The sequence below is a fragment of the Rattus norvegicus genome, chromosome 13 (genome assembly GCF_021556685.1).
Source record: "Rattus norvegicus strain SHRSP/BbbUtx chromosome 13, alternate assembly SHRSP_T2T, whole genome shotgun sequence".
Taxonomy (NCBI): Eukaryota; Metazoa; Chordata; class Mammalia; order Rodentia; family Muridae; genus Rattus; species Rattus norvegicus.
The window spans coordinates 33,672,560-33,697,297 of record NC_141546.1 but is presented as its reverse complement, the minus strand read 5'-3'; the positions used below and the strand labels follow the sequence as shown (position 1 = coordinate 33,697,297).

At 49.0% G+C, this 24,738-nt stretch overlaps 1 protein-coding gene across 5 annotated transcripts in view; it reads right to left on the bottom strand.

The window, feature by feature from the left end:
• The window catches only part of Sctr (secretin receptor), a 56,860-nt gene extending 33,339 nt beyond the window's left edge, over positions 1-23,521 (bottom strand). For 2 of the 5 annotated variants that reach the window (XM_087581768.1, XM_087581769.1), the window contains exons 1-3: positions 22,717-22,994; positions 5,972-6,089; positions 5,728-5,772 (exon numbers count right to left, since the gene is read on the bottom strand). In XM_087581768.1, the coding sequence (XP_087437894.1) occupies positions 5,728-5,772; positions 5,972-6,089; positions 22,717-22,791 (238 nt within the window). In that variant the 5' untranslated portion in view covers positions 22,792-22,994. 5 annotated transcript variants of the gene reach the window in all.
• Positions 23,522-24,738: the final 1,217 nt, after the last annotated feature.

Here is a 24,738-nt window from a genome sequence, read left to right as displayed (position 1 = left end):
TGAATGGCTAGGGATGGAACCCAGGGATTTATGCATATTAGGTTATCAACTGAGCCACATCCCAGACTGGGTTGTTGTGATACAAATAGAAATGTCCCCTACTGGTTCGTGTACTAATCAGTTGGTCCCTAAGTGGTGGCACAGTTATAGGAGGTTAAGGAAAGTTTTTGAGAGGGGCTTGTTGAAGGGAGAGTGTCTATGAATGGTTTGCACAACTTTCAAGCTCTTTCTTATGCATTGCCTCCTGTCCACCATGAAGCAAACAGCATCCTTCTGAACATGTTCTTACCACCATGACATTCTGCCTCACCACAGGCCTAAAGTCAGTAGGGCTGAGGACAATAGACTGAACTCTTGGAAACTGTGAGAAAAACAAATTCCTCCCCTCTTAGGTTGTTTATGTCAGCACCATCCAATATAGATGTGGTTCCAGGGGCCAGCAAAAGCATCTGCAGAATGAAGGATTAGACAGATGCTGGTCCCTTGAGGAACCCAGGACATAAGCAGCACTTGAATGCTTCTGAATCTTCACTCCGGATGTTACAGGGAGCCTGGGGCAGGAAGCCCTGTGCTTCTCTGTCTTGGAGCAGCTACAGAGTGCTTGTCTGTCCCATGATCCCGGAGGTCAGACTTTCTCCAGGCACCCACGGGTGTCCTCTTCAGGGCTGGGAAGGGTCTTCCCAGGTGTCCCTGGGTGCAACAGTTAATGTCCCACTGTCAGTTTGATGGGATGTAGAATCACTGAGGAGATAAACTTCCATGCACATCTGGGTTAACTAGGGTGGAAAGAGCTACCTGGAGTGGGAGCTGTTCCATGGGCTGGAGAAAAAGGGACAGAGTGATCTCAGCACAAACGTCCATCTCTTCTCTGCTGGCTGTGGATGCCGTGTGAGCAGCTGACTCCTGATGCTGTGCCTGCCTTGATGGACTGTACCCTCAAACTCTGAGCCCAAACCAGCACCGTCCTTTCTTGCGCTGATCTTGTCACAGCGATGAGAAAAGTAATTAATGTAACAGGTATGACTTGGTCCTAGGAGAGTCCTTTCCTTCCGGACTGCTTTCTGTTTCTGGCATTTGGAGTTCCCCCTTCCTTCCTTCCTTCCTTCCTTCCTTCCTTCCTTCCTTCCTTCCTCCCTTCCTCCCTCCCTTCCTTCCTTCCTTCCTTATTTATTTATAGATTTATTTATTTTTAGATTTATTCATGTATTATATATGAATATACATAGCTGTCTTTAGACACACCAGAAGAGGGCATCAGATCTCATTACAGATGGTTGTGAGCCACCATGTGGTTGTCAGGAATTGAACTCAGGACCTCTGGAAGAACAGTCAGTGCCCTTAACTACTGAGCCATCTCTCCAGCCCACAGTGTTCCCCCTTCCTTAAGCAGGTATCTCCATGCGCTTTCTCCAGTACTGAGGGAAGATGGCCACTTCCAGAGACTATTAGCCACCTGAGAAGTGAGACTCAGAGCTGCCTGGAGCTGGCCAAGTCACCAGGGCACTAGCCAAAGACTCCAGTCCACATGATAGGTGACCTTGCCTGCCTGGCCAGACAGAATGAGGTGTCAGAATGTCTGAGAATCTTCTGGGGGTCACGTTGGGCAGGGTCCACAGAACAGCCAACCCAGAGCTAACTGGGGCCTGGTAAAGGTGACTGGGGTAGGTAGGCACCCTTGCCAGCTGGCTCAGTGCCACACTCCTCATGTCAGCCAGGCCCTGGGCCAGGGTGGAACTACTGCCAGGCCTGAGCTCTGAGAAGCAGACATTCTGGAACTGCATATTGCAACAGCCCAGGTGTCACAGGGTGTCAATGGCCCATGTGTGGAGGAAGAACAGAGGAGTCCAAGGTGGAGCAAGAGACAAACGCAGGAGGATGACCAAGCTGGGGTCCTGTACAGCCTTCCTGTCTCCTCAGTGAAGGGTCACCCGCCAGGCTGCCCTCACATCAGGAAAACTGGCCCTAAACCCTGCATTTCAGAGCATTACCCACAGACGCACTTATTTGCCCAGTTCATCTCCATCCTCTGAGCAAAGATGGCAGAGAGCAGACCTGTGAATTCCTGGCAGGCGAGGAAACGGCTCACATGGAGGCTTGGCCTTTTCCGTGGCACTTGTTTGAACAATTTTTATTTTACTGGTTATGTGGTTTTTAGAGAATTTACTTTGTCTTTAGAAGATGGGGGGGGGCAAACAGGGTGCTGGGGCTACAGCTTTGTTGGGGGCAGTGCTGGCCTAGCATGTAGGGAGCCCTGAGTCCAGCTCTAGCATCACAGGAGCAGGCAAGGTGGCACACACCTGAAATCTGAGCCATCAGGAAGAGGAGGAGGAGGAGGGAGAGGAGGAGGAGGGAGAGGAAGAGGAGGAAGAGAAGGAGGAGGAGAAGGGAGAGGAAGAGGAGGAGGAAGAAGAGGAGGAGGAGGAAGAGGAGGAGGGGGCGGTCAGAAGGTCAATGTCATCTCTGACTACCTCGCAATTTGAGGCCAACCTGAGCTACATGAGACGATGTCAAGAAAGAAAGAAAGACAGCAAGGAAGGAAGGAAGGGAGGAAGGGAGGGAGGGAGGGAGGGGTAAAGAAAGAAGGGAGGGAGGGAAGAAGAGGAAAAAGCACAAGGCCCCTCAAAAGCCATACGACTGGTGTGAAAAATGGCTCTGTGGAGAATGGCTACAGAGACCAGAGCACGGACAGCCCAGCAGAGAGCTCTTCCCCGGCCAGGCACAGAAGGACCCTGTGGCTACGGGTAGTGATCCCTTAGCTACCACCCATGCAGAGCAAAGTCTGAGGTGTTTTCAAGAAATGCCAAGGCAATGGGAGGGACCAGATTGGGGGAGGATGGCGAGAGATGGTACTGGGAGAGACAACTGGAATGGAAAGCGGGGGTAGGCATGTCTGGGATGAGCTAGAAACCTAGGACAGTGGAAACTGCCAGGAATCTGTGAGGGTGATCCTAGCTAAGACCCCTAGCAATGGGAGACATGGAGCCTGAACCGGACACCACCTGTAACAGGCAAGACTTCCAGTGGAGGAATTGGGGACACCAACCCAGTCATAAAACTTTCAACATACAAGATGTGCTGGGGTAAAGGTGGCTTAGAAATTGTGGGAGTGGCCAACCAATGACTGTCCAACTTGAGACCCACGAGCCCATCCCTGATGTTGCCGGGAGATCCAGACCCAGAGTCTAGATAGCGCAGAGACCTACGATAGAATCAAGCACTACTCAGGGGAAACAAAGGTCATGAAATGATTCCTCATGGTACTCTGCTATACTCATAGACTGGTGTCTAGCCCAACTGTCACCAGTAACTGATGGAAACAGATGGAGAGACCCACAGCCAAACATCAGGTGGAGTTCAAGCAACCCTGATGAAGAAGGGAAGGGTGGACTGTAGGAACCACGGGATCAAGGACACCACACAACAAAACCCAGAATCAACTAACCTGAGACTTAAACACCAACAGGGAGCTTGCATGGGTCTGACCTAGACCCTCTCTGCACATATGCTACGTATGTTGTGTAGCTTTATCTTGTGGGACTCCTAACAGTGGGGGCAGGGGCTGTCTCTGACTCTGCTGCCTGACTGGGACCCTTTTCCTCATACTGGGTTGCCTTGTCCAGCGTTACTACAAGGGATGGTACCTAGTCTTACTACAACTGGATATGCCATGTTTGGTTGACATCCATGGGAGGCCTGCCCCTTTCTAAAGAGAAAGGAATGAGGAGTGGATGGGGAGAGGGTAGAGGGGACGGAGGAGGGGGGATTTGGAGGAGAGGAGGGAGGGGATATGAAAATAATAAACAAGCACACAAGCAGATGGATGGGTGGGTGGGTGGGTGGAGAGATGGACGGATAGATGGATAGAAGTGCCAAGGCTTAAGTGTCAGGAGAACAGAGTCAAAATAAAAGCCACAGCTAAGAGAGAATGATCTGTTGCCACCCAGTGGAGGGTATAGGCTCCTCTAGCCTCTGAGTCTGGAACAACCCAATGCGTGCCTGTGTCTTGCCTAGAGATAGCCCCAGATGCAGGCTTATGGTGAAGTAGGGCCAGGAAATGGCGGAAGACTGAGCTGGAAGGCAGAACGGGGCCTTAGAGACCTTCAGGGCCCCAGCCAGCCAGGGTGCTTGGCTCACAGAGAGCCAGCCCTCTGTCAACTTTTACTCTTTCCTGTGTGAGTGCATGGGGCTACCCTCAGGGCTTATTTATAAATCGGCACAGATGGCCTGATGATAACAGGGACTATTTCTGGAGTGTGTGACAGAGGAGTTGGAACACCCCTGCTCTGGGACCCTGAACCTGCTGGTGGAGGTCCCGGGGAGTCAGCTCATGGTTCTTCCTTGCCTGATAGGAGCATTTTAGACTCACTATGAGTGGTTGCATAGTATGACCAATGCCAGGGCATTGTAAACCTCCCAGAGGTTGATTTAATGTGAGGTTCATGTCAACAGAAAAGCACAAAGGTAAAAACCTTCTGTGCCTTCCCACTCATGCTTGGGGGAGACCAACCAGCTGGACAGACAAGAAGAGAGCATGGACGTGCTCCACTTGACAGAGAAGGCAGAACACCAAGGTCTTGCTGGAGGTCACACAGGCCCTATGTGACAAATCTGGGTGGATGCCCAGGCCTGTTATGACCACAGAACCTACAAATATCTGGCCACATCCTCTCCTTCTGGAACATTTTTTTTATAAGGAGAGCCAGAAACTTCCCCCGGCCCCCTCTGAGAGGACGGTGGCTTCTACAAACCCAGTAATAAATATCCTGGTAGAGTGGCAGCTAGGGTCATGACCCCGAGACATTCCCACAGAACGGACTGGGCCCCCTAACTCAAAAGAGCTGAAGAGTCAGTGTTTTATACGTGGTAGGTATTTCAGGCCTGGTGACTCTCCGTGAGTGGCATTTCCTGTAATTTGTCTAGCTTTCAAACATTAACCTCTACCTGAGAGAAGCAACAGCTTAACCATTAACCCCAGGCCCCCAGCAGAGAGTCCCCTGACTGCTCCTGAGCACAGGAGCCAACCTTGCGAGGGATTGAGAATTGAGTTTATTGGAAACCCACTGAGGTGGCAGGGTGGTGAGGAAAACACCTCAACCCCTCCGAGGCCTTGCATCAGGCTCAGAGCATTTGACACCTGCCTGGTTCTAAGAACAACCCTCAACCAGGCAGTCAGTTCTGTCCACAGGAGCTCCTTCCCCCTACCTCAGCCATCTTGGTGCCACACTGCCCCTCCCACCTTGCTCATCACAATGGGCCAAGAGTGTGGATGAGGGACCAGGGATGGTGTGAAACACTTCCCAGCAAAACTTCACTTTGCACTAGGGAGGTGATTTGATGGGTCAAGTGCTTGCTCTACAAGCAGGAGGACTTGAGTTCAGAGCCCTAGAACCTACATAAAGCTAGGTGTACTGCAATCTGCAATCCCAGCATGCCTGCGGGAGAAAGGCACAGAAAGTGCGCAGGTGCCCTCAGGTCAGCCAGCCTGGCATAGCCATCAGTGTTGAAATCTTGTCTCAAAGAAGGTGAGAGGCAAGGAGCAGTTGTCCTCTGACTTCATACATACTCCCTACATGCGCGTGCGCGTGTGCGCGCGTGCACACACACACACACGCACACAGACACACAAAGACATATATATATATATATGTATATATATATATATATATATCATACACACACCATACAGATGCACGCACTCAAAGATTTATAAATGAACGACAAACTCACCTTGATAAACTGCGTGTGAAGAAGCAAATGGTGAGAATACGCTAGCTGTTCCCAGAGAAAGGAGACATGAAGATGCTGCCTTCTGAGTCCATGAACACCATGGACCCGATCCGACAGCTGATTGGGCGCACAAAATTGGACCCACCCCGGACAGCCACCTGGTCCTGAGGACAGGTTTCCCACCCTGATGACTGGACAGTTTCCTCAACCTGCAGAGGGTACTGGGCTGAGGGAGGCCTCCTACCTGATGCTGTCTCCGGGCCCAGTGCTCCTTTCTTCTCTTTGGAGAGTTGCTGTAGGCAGTGGGCCCGTTCCTCAAGCAGCACACGCCGCACGTCACACAGTCGGGGCGGAACTCCAACCTGCAAGTGGAACACCGAAGATTCTCGTCAGTGCTGCTGGTGGATCCTGCCTTCTTCAAACAAGAACCGGAAGGCAGGCAGATGATGACGGAGAGGGTGGGGATACCAACTCCCACACGGGTCTCCAACATTAGCTTCAGCGTTGCAGCGAGGATCTGCACCTGACCGCCTCATAACCCTACTCTCTAAGGATGAGACCTTTGCTACTTCTAGGTTAGGATCAAATGGTCTCCATGGATACCAACCCCTGGCCAGGAGTGAGAGAAAAAGAGGAAGAGGAGCATCTTAGCCCTACTCACCTTTCCAAAGGTAACACTTACAATGACCTCCCAATTGGTCCCAACAGCACCAAGCTTGGGTAACTCTTTGACACATGGGATTTGGGGAACATTCCAGAATCAATTTTTAGAAAAATTACGTAAGTGCAAGTGTAGCAAACATACACAGACTTGGTGAATAAAAGGTATATGGTGTTGAGAAAGGAATCCAATGGTCTAAATCAATGCATAGAGATGTCCTCACCCAGCCTGCTCTCATTGGATGTTACCAAGTCAAAACTGGAGCTAAGACCCTGGAGTGACCTAGCTTGTCTCCTTCCCAGAATTCTACAGGGTCGGCTACAGAGTGGTTTTTGTAAGACTGCCCACATCTCTGAATTATTCTGAAAAGCTTAACTTTGCCTTTCCTTCTCTGTCCGTTGGTTCTAAGCATGTTTTCCCCAATCCTCTGGGTTCTTCATTCTTTTGTAATGGTCTCCTCCTCGCCATGTGGCTGCAGCACTGCTGTGTGCCAGGCTCGTGGCACGACAGCTTAACTTGAACGACCCAGCCATGCTTTCCTTCTCTTCTCCACTCTCCTCCAAGCAGCAGCTGACATTTACAGCTTACCTGCCCTGAAACTTTCCCCCTTGAACTTTAATGAAACTGACCTGGAGCTTGAAATAAATGTACTTAAGGCATGAAGATATGGCTCCTTTGGAAGCATGGGGCCTGAATAAAGCCCTGGATTCGGTTCCCAGCTCTCTACGAACCAGGTAAGGTGGTCCATTCTAGCACATGGGAGAAGAGGGCAGAGGATCAAGGTCTAGAGAAGATCTTGCCTTTAAAAAAAGCAAACGAAAACCTCTAATGCACCCATGTGAGCATCACGCTGCTATGCAGCACAAGAGACTGCATCTTGTGGCCGACTGCCAGCACCCAACTTCATCAGAAATGAGAAGTCCGGGTATCTCTAGCCAGAGAAAGGATTCAAATGCAAAAGGCTTGGCCCAGCAATGCTGAATACCTGTCACCCTCTCACTGCTGCAAAGTCACAGGGATCACGGGTCATCTGTGAGTCCAGAGCAGACTTGCCGGAGATTTCGGCAATGCATTTAATCTGTTAGGAAGCACTGAACTATGGCTTCCTCGTTTCCTCTCCAACCCTGTTGCTTCTCTGTTTATTGTTCTAGTTTATTCTTGTTCTGTGTGTGTGTGTGTGTGTGTGTGTGTTGCGTGTGCGTGTGTGTGTGCATGTGTATGTCTGTGTGTGCACACATATGTGTGTACATGTGTGTGCAGTTGCACATGCCCGTTTTTGAGACAGAGTCCCATGAACCTGGAGCTGACTGATTCAGCTGGTGTCCCAGTTACTTTTTGTTTGTTTGTTTGTGAATGTGACACAAACTACAGTTATGTGAGAAGAGAGAATCACCACTGAAAAGGTGCCTCCATAAGACTGTGCTATAAGTAAGCCAGCAGTACATTTTCTTAATAGTGATTGACGCTGAAGTGTCCAGCCCCTTGTGGGTGGTGCCACCCCTAGACAAATGATCCTGTGTGGTACGAGAAAGCAGGATAAGTAAACCACAGGGAGCAGGGAGTGCCATGTTCCCTGCTTCAGTTCCTGTCTTTAGTTCCTGTCTTCAGTTCCTGTCTTCAGTTCCTGTTCCAACAACTCCTTCCAATGATGGATTACAAATTGTAAGGTGGAATAAACCCCTTTCTCCTCCTGTTGCTTTTGTTCATGGTGTTTTCTCACAGCAACAGACAGCCTGTTACTAGTGTGTGCAGGGACACTCACACATGTGTTTGGTATACTTATTGACTTCGTCGAGCTGGGTGCATGGCTCAGTACTTGCCTTGCAAGCAGAGGACCTGCATTCCATCCCCCAAAATCCACATTAAAAAGAAAAATGAGCCAGGCATCATGATCGTAATATATTTTATGCGTGGATGGAATTCTCAAAGGATAAATTAAAATAGTTTTTAAAAAGCAGACATGGAAAAGGGCACTTGTCGTTCCCACTGGGGAAGGAAGGGTGTCTGAGGCTCACAGGAAGGCTCCAGGTCACTGAGAGTCAAAACAAACCAAGAACAAGGTGGGCAGTGCCCAAGGAACAGCCAAGATGTCCTCTGCCCTCCACATATATACATTCACACACGCATATGGTTGCTAACACACATGCACACATGTACACAGACATGAACACACATGTACACGCACACAGTTGTGCATGAAATTCACAGGAGCATACATGTTCTTCTTCATTTCTCTTGTACCAGGACCTGAAAGGTTAAAACGAAACTGGCCATGCTCCCTTCCTACTGTCTGCCTGTTTCTCCCTCGGCAACCCATTTCCTGCTCACTTTCATTTTTATCTCCATATTTTTAATTTGCATGTTTTAAAACGACAGTTCTCCCCCCTTCCTTCTCCCTCATGTGCACATTCATGCATGTGCGCCTGTGTGCATCTGTGGGTGGAGACCTGAGGACAGCCTTCTATACATGAAGCCTCAGACACTGTCTGTCTTGGTTGTTTTGTTTTGAGACAAGGTCTCTCCCTGGCCTGGAGAAGGCTGGGGTGGCTGACAAGTAAGACCTTTATGATTTACCCATCCCTGCCTCTTACCTTCTGGAATCACAGATGCATGCCCTGTGCCCGGATCTTTCATTTTTGTGTGTATTCTGGGGACTGAACTCATTTTAAAATGTATAAATCTATAAATTTTTAGATTATGTGTATATCTATGTATGGGAATGTGCATACATGCAAGAACCCACAGAGGCCAAAAGAGGGCGCCAGGGCCCTGGGGCTGGAGGTTGGGGCAGTTATGGTGCTGCCCAGTTTCTGAGAACCGAACCATGCAGAAGCAGTACTCACTCTTAACCCCATCTCTCTAGCACCCCCCCCCCCCACATTCTTAAAACCTATTTCTTAGATTGTTGGAACATCTCAAGATTCCTATTAAGGCCATTAAAGATTTAGATGTTTTAAATTCTCCCTGGAAATATTTCTCACTCCCGGATTCCACACACTCTGTTCATATCCCTTTCAGTGAAAGCAACGTTCCATGTTTATAATGGCTTCTTTTGACAATGACATATTGTTAGCTGTTGAGGCAAGTCCCGTAAGAGGATTATGTGTCCTTGGGCATTGTGTTTTCCCTGAGGTCAATAATCAATGTGCTTTTTCATCTAATTAGTTTCTGTGTACCTGTGGCTAACCTTCCCTTTCCTCCTCCCCCAAGGCTTTCTAGAATTCCATCTAGTCAAACAGTAGCCATCTGAATTGGCCCCCTAGCCTTTCAGCTTTCTGAACTTTTTTTTCTACCATTTCCATGAAAGAGTTCCTGAATATTACCTGTGATAACTCCTTTGTTCTTTCTGTTCTCTTGTGAGACAAGGTCTCAGATATGCCAGGCCAGCCTTAAACTCCCTGTGTAGCCAAGGATAACTTTAAACTTCTAATTCTCCTGCCTCCATCTCTCTCCAACCATACACCCAGTGCTGGGATTACAGGCAACGCCTTCTGGGGCTTGAACCCAGGGCCTTGTGCATTCTGGGCAAGTCTTATACCAATTGAGCCATATCCTCAGCCCTGCTTCTTTATTTTTTAATCTTATATATTTTAACTCAATTTTGGTATTGCCAGGGTATAGCCTGTGCTAATTTTCTTTTTTTTAAAAGATGTGTTTGTAATCAAAACAACCCTGAGACTCCACCTCACACCAGTCAGAATGGCTAAGGTCAAAAACTCAGGTGACAGCAAATGCTGGCGAGGATGTGGAGAAAGAGGAATACTCCTCCATTGTTGGTGGGATTGCAGATTGGTACAACCATTCTGGAAATTAGTCTGGAGGTTCCTCAGAAAATTGGACATTGAACTGCCTGAGGACCAGCTATACCTCTCTTGGGCATATACTCAAAAGATGCCCCAACATATAACAAAGACACGTGCTCCACTATGTTCATAGCAGCCTTATTTATAATACAGAAGCTGGAAAGAACCCAGATGCCCTTCAACAGAGGAATGGATACAGAAAATGTGGTACATCTACACAATCGAGTACTACACAGCTATCAAAAACAATGACTTTATGAAATTCATAGGCAAATGGATGAAACTAGAAAATATCACCTTGAGTGAGTTAACCCAATCACAGAAAAACACACATGGTATGCATTCATTGATCAGTGGATATTAGCCCAAATGCTCAAATTACCCTAGATGCACAGAACACATGAAACTCAAGAAGGATGACCAAAATGCGGATATTTCACTTCTTCTTTAAAAGGGGAACAAAAATACCCATAGGAGGGTATAGGGAGGCAAAGATTAGAGCAAAGACTGAAGGAACTGCTATTCAGAGCCTGCCCCACATGAGGCCCATACATATACAGCCACCAAAACTAGGTAAGATTGATGAAGCTAAGAAGTGCAGGCCGACAGGAACCGGATATAGATCTCTCCTGAGAGACACAGCCAGAACATGTCAAATACAGAAGCGAATGCCAGCAGCAAACCACTGAACTGAGAACAGGACCCCCATTGAAGGAATCAGAGAAAGAACTGGAAGAGCTTGAAGGGGCTCGAGACCCCATATGAACAACAATGCCAAGCAACCAGAGCTTCCAGGGACTAAGCCACTACCCAAAGACTATGCATGGACTGACCCTGGGCTCCAACTGCATATGTAGCAGAGAATAGCCTTGTTGGGGCACCAGTAGAAGGGGAAGCCCTTGGTCCTGCCCAGGTTGGACCCCCAGTGCAGGGGAATATGGGGGGCAGTAAAGGGGATGTATGGGGGAACACTTATATGGGGAGGGGGAGGGGATGGGGGCTTATGGACAGGAAACCGGGAAAGAGAATAACATTTGAAATGTAAATAAGAAATACCCAATTTAATAAAAATGGAAGAAAAAAAGATGTGTTTGTTTTTAATTTTATGTGTATACCTGTATGAAATTATGAGCATGCAGTGTCCCTGGGGGAGGGAAGAGGGCTCTGATCCTCTGCAACTACAATTATTGGTAGTTGTAAATCACCCTGTGGATGCTGGGAACTGAACCTATGTCCTCTGCAAGAATAGCAAACACTTTAACCCCCAGAGCCACCTCCCTTTACACAACCAACAGCATCGGAACTCCTCCCAGGGGCAGCCCTGTGGCTGTGTCTGTTGCACTTTGTGTCCAGCTCACTGATGAGGCCAAAGGAGAAAAAGAAATCACGAGTTTGGGACAACCTGTATGCTCTTGGATTCTTGGCCCTGCCATGGGGCGTCATGCCAGCCTACCCTTCCACCAAGCAGATGGACTGGAAGCTATAGGCAGCCATGGTCTGTCCTTAGGAAAGCAATGGAAGAGTTCACCCCAGTCTGAAGGTAGGGATAGTGAGGCAGATGTCAACAGAAGAAAGATGTTGCATTCCATTAGCTATTGTTAGTTTAATTTTGGACTCTGCAGTCTGAAAAGAGAAAATTATGACAGAATTAAAAAATCTGTTCAATTCTTGGAGGCGTATAAGAGGGCTTGGCCGGTGAAATGTTGGATAAGTATGAGGGCCTGGATTTGGATGCCCAGGAAAGAATGGGGCATGGGACCTTGCTGTTGTAATCCCAAGGCTGATGCGGTGGAGACAAGAAAATTAAGGAGAATGCCTGAGTCTTGCTTGTCTATCAATTTAGCCAAATCTGCAAGCCCCAGATCCCTATCTTAAAAGAAGAGGGCTGTGGAGATGACTAGGAAAGTAAAGAGTTTGTTCTGCATCCACTAAAAACCAAGCAAATGCCTGGTAGGCTTGGTGGCCGGGCCCACAGAGCAGAGACAAAGGTTCCCTGGGGCAAGCTGTCTAGGTAAATTAGCATAACTGTCAAGCTCTGGGCTCAGTGAGAGACTCCCTAGAATAATAACCCAGTGGGGCTGGAGAGGTGGCTTAGCAGTTAGAAGCACTTGCTGCTCTTGCAAAGGACCCAAGTCCGTTTCCTACGACCCATGTTGGGTGGCTAGCAAACCCTTGTAACTCCAGCGCCCTCTTCTGGCCTCCTCAGGAAACTGCACTCACAGGCTCATGCTTCCATGTAGAAAATGAATGATACACATAAATAAAAATAAATAAACACTTTTTAAAGAAAAAAGTGGAAGAGTGATTGAGGGAAATACCTAGCCTCAACCCCAGGCCTCTACATGCACATACAGAATGTGCTTTCACACACATATGCACACACAGAAACATGTGCACTACATACATGTCATCTGACCAGGCCAGGGTACCAAACGTCACCGTCAAACATTGATCGGCATGTCTATAACCCAGCAGTCTGCTTACATGACACAGGGGCATGGGATATGACTTCCACTCTTGGAGACCATGGTCTTCAGTGGGTACAGAGAGGTCAGCAGCCAGGGGGGTGTGGTGATAAGGGCTTAGAGGGAGGAGGTGAAGGTGGGGCCCAGGAATGGGTATGGAGACTGCAGGAAAGGGCAGTGCTTAACCCAAGTGCTGAGGTGACAATAGTATATCCATACGAAGAGGAGTCAACAGTGAGGGTCTCTGGGTGGGGAACCAAAGTTTGAGTAGAAAGATTTAAGTACAGAGGCGAAGTGGGTGGGTGGATGGAGGGATGGATGGATGGAGGGCTGGACGGATGGATGGGTGGGTAGATGGGATGGGTGAGTTGGTAGACGGGTGAGAGGGTGGATGGGTGAGTGGGCGGGTGGATAGATAGATGGATGGATGAATGGGTGGATGGATGGACAGACACAGGGCTGCTGCAGAAGGTCACTTGGTGACATTAGCAAAGTAAGAGAATAGTGACCATGGGCAGAAGGATCCTGTGAAGCTGAGAGGATGCAGCGTGAGGAACCACACAGAGGCAAATGGGAGGCAGGGACACAGGCAGAGCCAGGACAGAGCCCCCAGCTCCACAAGCCTGCAGGGAGCTGCACTGCTTGGCCCCTCTCCTTAAGTCAGAGGAATGCATTCTTCCTGACCTCATGTCTCTATTACTGTGTCCTTTCTATTTCTCAGATGATGTGCTGCTGTGACTTGAACGTGCCACCAGGTTCTCCTGCTGAAAACTCAGATCAATTTCCAACACACACACACACACACACGCAACATATACACACATGAAGACTCATGCACACACACACACACACACACACACACACACACACACACACACACTGTCTCTTGCCCTTCTCCTTCTATGGTGACATAGCATGAAGAACTGAGTTAGAGGCAGCTCCCCAGTATTGGATTCTCCATCCTCTGAAACTGTACTAAACCTCTGAGCTGGAAAGATGCTCAGTTGACGCACCAGCAATGAGGACCTGAGTTTGATTGGTAGAATCCATGTCCAAAAGCTGGGGTCTCTCTGGCCCCCCAGCCTGCATGTGTCAGCAGTTACAAGGCCAAAGGAGAGACGTCACACAAAAACAAAGTAGACAGCACATGCATCTGTACACGCATACACATATGTAGGCACATGCACACAGATTCCGAAAAGACAAATGGACTAAAACAGTATAAAGTGGTGATTACATGGAGCTGGGAGATGAAGGAAAGGGAGAGATACTTAGAGAGTGGATTTCAAGGGTTCTTCACACACACATACACACACACACACACACTCACACGCACGCACGCGCAGGGATGGAGCTCTAAAATGTTAATTTGCTTGACTGTGGCAATCATTTCACCATGCACATCAAAACATCTTGTCCTTTTAAGCGCGTGAGATTTCTAATCGTATAAGCGTGTGTATGTGTGCATGGGTCAAAGCTGGGGACTACCTTGGATGTCATGCTCAGGAATACTGTCTTCCTCCTTTGATACAAGGTCTGTCATTGGCCTGGAACTCACTGGTTAGGCTGGACTGTCAGGCCAGCAAGTCACAGGGACTCTCCTGTCTCAGTCTCCCTAGCCCTGTGATTACTGGTAACCACCACTCTTGATACTTTGACCTGAGTGAGGATGGAACTCAGGTTCTCCTGGTAGCCAGGCAAGCATTTACTACTAAGCTGTCTCATCTTGCACTCGAAGCACACCACAATTTTTAAAGATTTTTTTCCCAAAAATGTCTAGCAAATGTGTCTACCGGAAGCCACTGATAAGCCTGATTCTGTGGATGCTGAGCAGGAGCCCAGCTTCAGCAAGAAAAAGTGAGGGCTACGAGCCCAGAAACAGCTTCCAAGAAGCTGGCCACCAGGGGGCAGAGCTGCGACTGTGGAAGGAGGTGTTAGGAGAGCTATTTTACCAGCCCTGAAGGGGCAAGAGGGAAACATTCAGTGTGACCCCCACTTCCTAATGGAATCTGAAGAAATCAGACACAGAGAAGCGGGTCTGGGAGAGACATCAGTGGGTGGTCATGCAAGATGGGGTCTCCTGGGGAAGGAAGCTCCTGAGGTATGGGTCAGCGGTATAGTTTGGATCTAGTATGGTCCCCAGTGTATTAGAGCTGAGTACCTAATTTAGTGTTATTTGGAAGGTTGTAGAACTTTTAGAAGGCAGGAACTAGTAAAGACAGGGCACATCTTACTTTTGTGTCTGTTGCTGTAAAAAATACTCTGACGAGAGCAGAGGGACAGAGGGAGGGGTTTTCTACCGCACAGTTCCATGATCCTTCGCAGCTCTGTGATCCATCATCCATCATGGCAGCAGGAGTGTGAGCCAGCTGGTCCCATCATATCCACAGTCCCAACAAATGCTCGCACGCTAACACTCTGCTCCTCTCTCTACTTCTATTCTACCCAGAGAACAGCAACCTCGATGACGTTCCACCTAAATTAATCTGATCTGAGTAATACCCCAGAGATATGCCCAGCGGGCAAGCCAATCTAGAAACCCTTCAGTGATACTCCTTCCCAGATGGTTCCGAACCAACCATCACACGGGGCGCCTTTGAAGGGGACTGTGTACCTACAGTCCCTTCCCGCCTGTATTTTGTTTTCTGGTTATGAAGCATGAAGTTTTGTTCCACTATGAACGTACACCATGAACAATAGGCTAATTCATCATGAACTGAATCTCCAAAACTGTGAGCCAAAATTGACCTTTGTCTTCCTAAGTTGGTCACCCCATGTGTTTGTTTCAATGACAAAAGCTGAGCAACACAGATAGGTTTAGGGACTGGGCATGACAAGGGGGCTGAGCTCCTGCTCAGATAGTGTCATAGACTGAAAGTCTATGTCACCCCAATTCATACACCGAAGCCCTCACAACAGTGTGGATATCTTTGAAGACAGAACCTTTCAGAATATAATGAATGTGTGTAAGATGGGTGGAGGCTGGACCCTAAACGATCTATATTCTCATAGAGGAGACAATATCCACCCAGCGTGCTCCCCAGATAGGCCACATGAGAACAGAGTAGCTACCTAGAAGCCAGGAAATGATAATGTGTATGCTGGTCAGCTGTGGTGTGTGTGTGTGTGTATGTGTGTGTGTGTGTCTGTGGTGTGTGTGTATGTGTGTGTGTGTGAGTGTGTGTATATGTGTATGTGTGAGTGTGTGTGTCTGTGGTGTGTGTGTCTGTGTGTGAGTGTGTGTGTGTCTGTGTGTGAGTATGTGTATGTGTGAGTGTGTGTGTGTGAGTGTGTGTGTCTGTGTCTGTGGTGTGTGTGTCTGTGTGTGAGTATGTGTATGTGTGAGTGTGTGTTAGTGTGTGTGTCTGTGTGTGTGAGTGTGTGTGTCTGTGTATGTGAGTGTGTGTGTCTGTGGTGTGGGTGTGTGTATGTGTATGTGTGTGTATGGTGTGTGAGTACGTGTGTGTATGTGTATGTGTGAGTGTGTGTGTATGTGTGTGTATGGTGTGTGTGTATGGTGTGTGAGTATGTGTGTGTGTATGTGTGAGTGTGTGTGTATGTGTGTGTATGGTGTGTGTGTGTATGGTGTGTGAGTATGTGTATGTGTGAGTGTGTGTGTCTGTGGTGTGTGTGTCTGTGTGTGAGTGTGTGTGTGTCTGTGTGTGAGTATGTGTATGTGTGAGTGTGTGTGTGTGAGTGTGTGTGTCTGTGTCTGTGGTGTGTGTGTCTGTGTGTGAGTGTGTGTGTCTGTGGTGTGTGTGTGTGTATGTGTATGTGTGTGTATGGTGTGTGAGTACCTGTGTGTATGTGTATGTGTGAGTGTGTGTGTATGTGTGTGTATGGTGTGTGTGTGTATGGTGTGTGAGTATGTGTGTGTGTATGTGTGAGTGTGTGTGTATGTGTGTGTATGGTGTGTGTGTGTATGGTGTGTGAGTATGTGTATGTATGTGTATGTGTGAGTGTGTGTGTATGTGTGTGTATGTGTATGGTGTGTGAATATGTGTGTGTATGTGTATGTGTGAGTGTGTGTGTATGTGTGTGTATGGTGTGTGTGTGTATCTGTGTGGTGTGTGTGTGTGTCTGTGAGTGTGTGTGTGTCTGTGTGTGTTCACACACACAGGTGTACCAGAGGTCAACCTGATGCGTTATTATTATCACTTGCTGCCTTGGTTTTTGGTTTTTTGTTTTGTTTTGGTTTTGGTTTTTTTTGTTAGTTTGTTTTGAAGCAGAGTCTTTCACTGACCTGGAACTTAACAACTAGACTAGGCTGACTGACCAGGAAGCACCAAAGATCTGCTGGTCTCCACCTTTCCAGAGCTGAGATATACGCACAAACCATCATATCTGACCTTTTTAAACATGGGAGTCAAACTTAGGTCCTTGTGCTCACTAGGCACGCAGTTTGCCAACAGAGCCGCGCCCTCAGCCCTGGTGTACGGTTTTCTTAGGACAGTCTGACTGACCAAGATGAATAGGAAGGAAAGAAGCAGAGGGCTCGCAGGAGACACATCTATCAGAAGCTAGCTGCTCAGAGGAAGCCAGTCCAGGTAGTCTTGACTCTCAGGAAACAACAGGCAAATCCATCAGCTGGAAATGAGATTGTGAATCAGGAGGGCAGGGATTCAAATAGACAGGTCATGTGAGAGCCGTGGGTGAAGGGAGCAACGGGGAAAGTTCCAGATAGAGTCCTGGGGTTAACTGAGGTTACGGGGCCCGGTTCCAATCCTAACAGACTCATGTTCCTATAAGGGACAGGATGGGCTGGACTGCAGGCACAATTCTGGGTATACCTCTCCCCACTACAGTTCATCTGTCAGAGTGGTCTGTTGAAGCCAGCGGCGCCTGGACAGTCTCACTTTCTTAAGTCCAGTCAGTGCTGAGCCGCCTGATATTTATTGTAAGCAAGCACAAGTAGAGAGGATCTGAGTGTTGTGGGTTTGCCTGGGTACCCCGGAGCCTGGAGAAGGTCAGCGTCTTTAACTCTGCAAGGAGACTGGGGCCCCCGTGAGGAGACACTGGAAGGGGCTGCCACAGTGGCAGAATGCTAACCACTCAGACCAGCAGGGATACACTGCTACAGTGCGGGAGAGTCTCTGCTTCAGAGCAGGGACAAGGAGAAGACGCCAAAGCCGGCAGCGAAGACGACACATTCTCTACGGTCTTCTCTCCGGTTTGGAAATGGGTTCTTATTAGGTGTGCTTAAGTGTCCGTTAGCTTCCCACTGCTCTGATGAGGTGACAGAGAAAGTCAGCCTAGGAGGGAGGACGTATCTGACCTAGGGTGTCATTTGAGCTTGTGGCAGCAGAGCCTGTCATACTGAGAGCACTTGAGCATTCAGGGTAGCCAGGAAGCAGAGAGAGGTAGAGGAAAGGCCAGGGTCATAATATCCCCTAACTTGCTCCCATTAGACTCTCCCTCCCCGGTCTGGTTATCTCTGGACTGTCCTAAGGACTGGGCATCAAGTCTTCAACACAGGAGAGGAATTCAAGATTTAAACTATAGGGCTGGGGAGATGGCTCAGTGGGTAAAGTGGCTGCATTCCAAGACCAACGACCTGAGTTCAGTTCCAAGACCCCACATAACAAAGCCAGGCATGGTAACACATACTTAAAATGTCACTAGCGGGAAGTAGAGACCGGCGAGTCCTTAAGGCTTTCGGACCACTCAGCCCAGCCAAACCAGTGAGTTCCAAACCCCAGTGAAAGACCCTGTCTCAAAAAACCAACATGGACAGAGTCCCAAACCAGACAGAGACCTGAGGAATGATGCTCAAGGTTGACCTCTGACCTCCACATGCATTTCTACACACACACAAGATCCAAATTCTAATAGCCTGTTCCCACCATGACTCAGTCGTTGTCATCATAGTGCCTCAAATCCAATCAGCAGCCCCTATTTTTAGTCCTGTTGATGTACCTCTCAGACACATGACAGACCTTAGGGCAGTAGTTGTCACACAGGGGCAATGCCCCTCCTTGTTTTCATAGAACATTTGACAATGTCTGATATTTTCTGTTGTCACGGCCTTGCAGATATACTCCCGGTTCCTCATCTAGGGAGATCAGAGATGCCTCTCAGGCTCATATAACGCACAGAACTGCTATATCTTGTCCACATGTCAAAAGTGTCAGGTTGGCCTGGGGATGTGGTTCAGCTGGTTCATGGACTAGTGTGCATGAAACCCCGAGTTCCCCCACCCCCAGCATGAACTTGGCATGGTGGCACACGCCTGTACCAAGTAGGTAGAGGCGGTGGGATCGGAAATTCAAGACCATCCTTAGTTACCTAGGGAACTGGAGGCTATCCTGGGCTACATGAGACCTGTCTCGAAAAAATTGTGTCAAAGTTAAGAGACCCTGCTTGAAACGTGGGTCAGAAAGATTACAAGAGCCGGGAGGTACAGAGGATTGCCTTAAGGCAGTGTTTTCCTGACATGCCGGGGCAAGCACACACAGGAAGTCACTGCAGACATGGTTGCCTGAGCAAATCAAGCCAGCAGCCTACCCACAGGGAGGGGGAGGGACGGTGAGACCCTGCCTCTACTGGGGCGCTACAGGCAGCTAATCACTGATGTGGGGATGAGGGTCAGTTAACCACTGATGTGGGGATGAGGGTCAGTTAACCACTGATGTGGGGATGAGGGTCAGTTAACCACTGATGTGGGGATGAGGGTCAGTTAACCACTGATGTGGGGATGAGGGTCAGTTAACCACTGATGTGGGGATGAGGGTCAGTTAACCACTGATGTGGAGATGAGGGTCAGTTAATCACTTATGTGGGGATGAGGGTCAGTTAATCACTTATGTGGGGATGAGGGTCAGTTAACCACTGATGTGGGGATGAGGGTCAGTTAACCACTGATGTGGAGATGAGGGTCAGTTAATCACTTATGTGGGGATGAGGGTCAGTTAATCACTTATGTGGGGATGAGGGTCAGTTAATCACTGATGTGGGGATGAGGGTCAGTTTTCTCCAGGGATGCAGACCCTGGTGGGTTCCCCATGCTTCAGTGGATTGCCCCACACCCATGATTATATGGGCAACACTAATAGCACTCAGTGGGTTATTGGAGAGAGAGAGAGAGAGAGAGAGAGAGAGAGAGAGAGAGAGAGAGAGAGAGAGAGAGGATGAACTGGGGAGGGGTTAGGATGAATCCAGGAGAGTTAGGGGAATAAGTGAGGAATGAATGTGATCAAAATATATTAATAATATTCTAATACAAACAATAGAGCTAGTATAGAGGGCATATTAATTTTAAAAAGAATTTTACATATATGGGTATTTTGCCTGCATGTAGGTCTGTGTAGCCTGTACATGCCTGGTGATTCTAATTTGTGACGTTTACGTTAAAACCAGGCATAATAGCCAGAGCTAGGGAAATGGAGACAGGAGAATTCCTGGGGCTTACAGACCTTACTTGGTGAGTCCCAGGCCAGGGAGAGACCTGGCTTTAAGAAACCAGGGTGGAATTCAGAGCCTGCCCCATTGAAGGAATCAGAGAAAGAACTGGAAGAGCTTGAAGGGGCTCGAGACCCCATAGGTACAACAATGCCAAGCAACCAGAGCTTCCAGGGACTAAGCCACTACCTAAAGACTAAACATGGACTGACCCTGGACTCTGACCTCATAGGTAGCAATGAATATCCTAGTAAGAGCACCAGTGGAAGGGGAAGCCCTGGGTCCTGCTAAGACTGAACCCCCAGTGAACTAGATTGTTGGGGGGAGGGCGGCAAGGGGGGGGAGGATGGGGAGGGGAACGCCCATAAAGAAGGGGAGGGGGAGGGATTAGGGGGATGTTTGCCCAGAAACCGGGAAAGGGAATAACACTCGAAATGTATATAAGAAATACTCAAGTTAATAAAAAAAAAAAAAAAAAAGAAAGAAAAAAAGAAACCAGGGTGGATAGCACATGAGGAATAAAAGCCAGAAGATGCTCTCCGGCCTCCACATGCACACACACACACACACACACACACACACACACACACACACACACCAAAGACAGACAGACAGACAGACACACACACACACCAAAGACAGACAGACAGACAGACACACACACACACCAAAGACAGACAGACAGACAGACAGACACACACACCAAAGACAGACAGACAGACAGACAGACAGACACACACACACACACACACACACACACACACACACACACCCATCGAGTTTCCTCTTATGGGACAAAATAGAACAAGACAAGTCTCAAGTCTCAGTGCTCAAGCTACAGCATGTGTCTGCTGGGACGAGTGTGTGTGTGTGTGTGTGTGTGTGTGTGTGTGTGTTTGTGTGTTTGTGGGGGGGAGGGGGAGAGAGGTCAGATGTTATATATGAAGAAAGTCAGCAGAGAAGATGGCATGCTCAGTTTCTTATAGAAAAAAACCCAACCCCCTTCAGCAGTCACAGTTTTTCAGTTTCTACTTGCAAAGGACCCTCTGGCACCTCCCCTGTAGAAAGAGGTGAGGAAGGGAGCTAGGAACAAATACTTCAGCTTCAGTGGTCTCTTTGGAAGAGGCTTATGATGTCCCTCTGAGGGAAAACCAAGAGGAAGGAAGAAATTGTCTTTATTGTCCCTGGATGTCAAGAGCCAACGGGTGAGCACCCAAAGTCAAAGAAAGGATCAAGAGGAGAAGTTGCAGAAGCTGGGAAATGGTCCAAACAAAGCAGGCCATTCCGCCCTCATTTATTAAAGGCGTTTTCTACCACAAACCCCAAGAGATAGGATCACAGGTCTGGATAAACCCTCACAGTGACCAGAGGCCCACATGAAACCTTTTCCTAGAGATACCCACGGTGCATATGTGTATGTACCTGACATGCAGAAACAAGGGACGCAAGGGACAGAACAAACCTCGGGCAGGTCAGACCCCTCCTCCCAAAGTGAGGAATCTAAAGATCTGGGCTCTGGTCCCAGCCCTGCTCCTCAGACGCTGACCAAAAGCAAATCTCCCGCTGAGGCCTTTCATGGTCTGAAAAAACGTGGGACTTGAACAGACATACACAGCAGGGGTCCCAGGTGCAGTGAAGACTTGAACCAAGCAAAGCCTCAGTTTCCCCATCTGTTCATTCCTGAGATTGCCTTTGAGACAAAAATGTAAACTGAGCCTGGCCCGGCAGCCCTGGCACCACACGAAAATGCCTCGGGAAACAGGAAACAATGTTGTAGACCCAGATGGTAGTGTCAGGATCTATTCCCTGTGTTAATATTGCAGTCCAACCGGCAGCCTTGACCTTCTTCCCAATTCTTCCCATCCTGCCAGCCTCGAAGCAGGCTGTCTCGCATCCAGATATCCCAGGGGAAAGTTCCCAGAAGTTTCTATGGGAAAGAAACACAAACCACCCGCCTGGCCTCTCTCCCCACTCCTCCAACTTTCTTCCTCTCCTACCCTGAGTTTGTTGCAACCTACCGCTCCTAGGAGGGGCAGACTTCAGAAGGTCAGTCCCTCCAGGCGGGGGAGGGCTGAAATGGTCCCATCACAGATGCGAAAACTGAAATTTCCCATCTGCACACCGGAGCACGTGAAAAAAAAAAAGTGCTACCTAGCCTGAACAACGTGGTTCTTTTTTCTGACAGTAGCCTCTCCCGCTCCCTTTCTGAGCCTTAGTCTCCGTGCTTGAGACCAGGTTCTCAAAAGGAAACGAGGGTGTTTGGATAAAATCCTAGAGAGCAAATATCTAGCACACGTCGTTTCCCCGGCGGCTACAGAATTTTGTCTCCTGGAAAGAAGTGTGTTTAGCGGCGGGCGGCGGGAAGGGGTGAGCGAAGGTGAGGGGAATGAGCCTCACACAGAGCCCATGAAGTTTTTGCCTTTGGAGAAGAAGGGGGCTCCGACAGAGCGATAGTATGTTGAGGGAAGAGAGATCGGCTGCTCCCCATAACTCCTAGGACCCGATAGAGGACGGTGGACTGGTCCGTGGGGTCCACGTCCGGGGGGCGCGGGGTGGGGGCGCGGGGTGGGGGCGCGGGGTGGGGGCGCGGGGTGGGGGCGCGGGGTGGGGGCGCGGGGTGGGGGCGCGGGGTGGGGGCGCGGGGTGGGGGCGCGGTACTCACGGTGTGCGCTGCTTTGGTGAGCAGCAACAGCCTCAGCAGAAGCAGGGACAGCCGGGGTCTCATGGTGCTGAGCATGCTCCGCCCACTGTTGCTCCCCTTTGCGTTCTGGCCCCTTCAGGAGCTTGGTGGCCGGTTCTGCGTCCAGCTCAGCGACCTGCACGTGGTCCAGGACCCTGGGCCACCTCCAAGCCCAGAGAGACCATGGCTGGACCTACCCAGTCCGATCAGATCCACAGCCAGGCTTGAGGCTGCTGCTCCCTGAAGGAGGTGGCAAGACTGTTAACAAACCTGCAGTGCCTATTGATAAGGACTGGACGCTGCTCTCGACTCCACCCTGCTGGGAATAGCAGGGAGGGGTTGCGGGGGGCAGCACAGAGCTGGAAGGGTGGAGACAGGAGGAGGGACCCCAGACACCCTACTGGAGGCAGCTGTAACCTCCCTCCTTCCCTTCCAATCCAGAAAGTACTCTCTCTGGAGGATCTAAGTCAGGTGCCTTGAGCAGAATAACGAGGTAGGCAACACTTTTTTTTAAGTCCTTAATTGAGACAGGGTCTCACTATATAGCCCAGTTTGAACTCTCAGACCTCCCGCCTCAATTTTCTGGGATTTCAGATGTACTACACCTGATCTAGTATCAGCAACCGTTCGTTTCCCAGGCTGACTTTTAAACAAACAGAATTAAGTGAATGTCTACTCCATCCTACAGAACGGCGTGAAGTGATGTAAACCCTCTTTTCTTTAGCTTTCAGCACTGCAGTAAGTAAGCAGCTTATCCATGCATAAAGACGAAAGGGTTGTTTGGCTCGTAGTCTGGGGAGCTTCAGTCCATGATTGGTTGGCGTTGGCGCAGGCGCAAAGCAGCCCCATGATCACGGTTTGGGAGTACATAATGGGGAAAAACTTCCTGCTTAACGAGCCCGCCGGACAAAGAGAAAGAGGCCAGGGTCCAACGGTTTCCTCTGAGGCCACATCCCTTATGACCTAAAACCTCTCACTAGGTCTCACCTCCTAGGAGCCATCACTCTCCACTAGCTCCACCCCAGGGACAAAGTCTTTATCAACACAGGGGTCTTTGAGTGACACTTATAATTCCAAACTGTAGGAAGATATTTTTTTTCTCCTTAAAACAGTTTCAAACCCATCCTGGCCCCCAGCTCTCTATGTAGCCAGAGATAACTTCTGATCGTCCTGTCTCTCTCTGCTGAATAGGATTGTAACTACGTATCAGCGTCACCTCACCCAGTGCACGCAGAGCTAGAGAGCAAACTCAAGGCTTCCTGCATGCTAGGCAAGCACTCTGAGCCCAGCAAACCACACTTCTCCATGTGACAGGGAAATGGGAGAGACTGTGGTGGCCACTATGGGGAAATATCATACTGTACAGTCTCCCAGGTTCAACGTCACCCTCTCTGGGGAAGAGAGGGCCATTCTTTTATGTCAATGGCCTCTTAGTTCTAACACAGTTGACCCAGTCACACGTACCGGAAAGTGGGATCTCTAAACCAAAGTCCCAACCATCAGAACCCTAGATATTCAGTATGTCCTTCCAACAGGTCATCCTGAGGAGAGGAGAGTCTGTTCTTGACTCTGGGGTCAGTTCCACCAATACTTCCCATTTGATTATGTGCCTGTGTGGAGGTGTGTGTAGAAATTAAAGATAAGTAGTGAACGCTTTCCTCGTTCACTCTTCCCGGAACTTTTGAGGCAGGGTCTCTCAGTGAACTTGAAGCTCCTCTTCTCTCTGCCTCTCCAGTGCTGGGACAGCAAGTGCCCACAGCACGCTGTGCCTGGCTTTTTGTAAGGTCCTCATGCTGGCGTGGCAAGCATTTTACAGACTGAGCCAACTCCCCAGCCCTCCTGCAGACACACTTAGCACCTCACTGAGGCAGTGACACGAATTTTCAGAAAATGAAAATCTCAATGAAAATGAAATCAAGTGCCAAAGGGGAAAGAAATTTCCCTCCTTTCTCCTTTCTTTCGGCATATCCTTTAGAATACTTTGCCTCTTTACTGCATGTACAA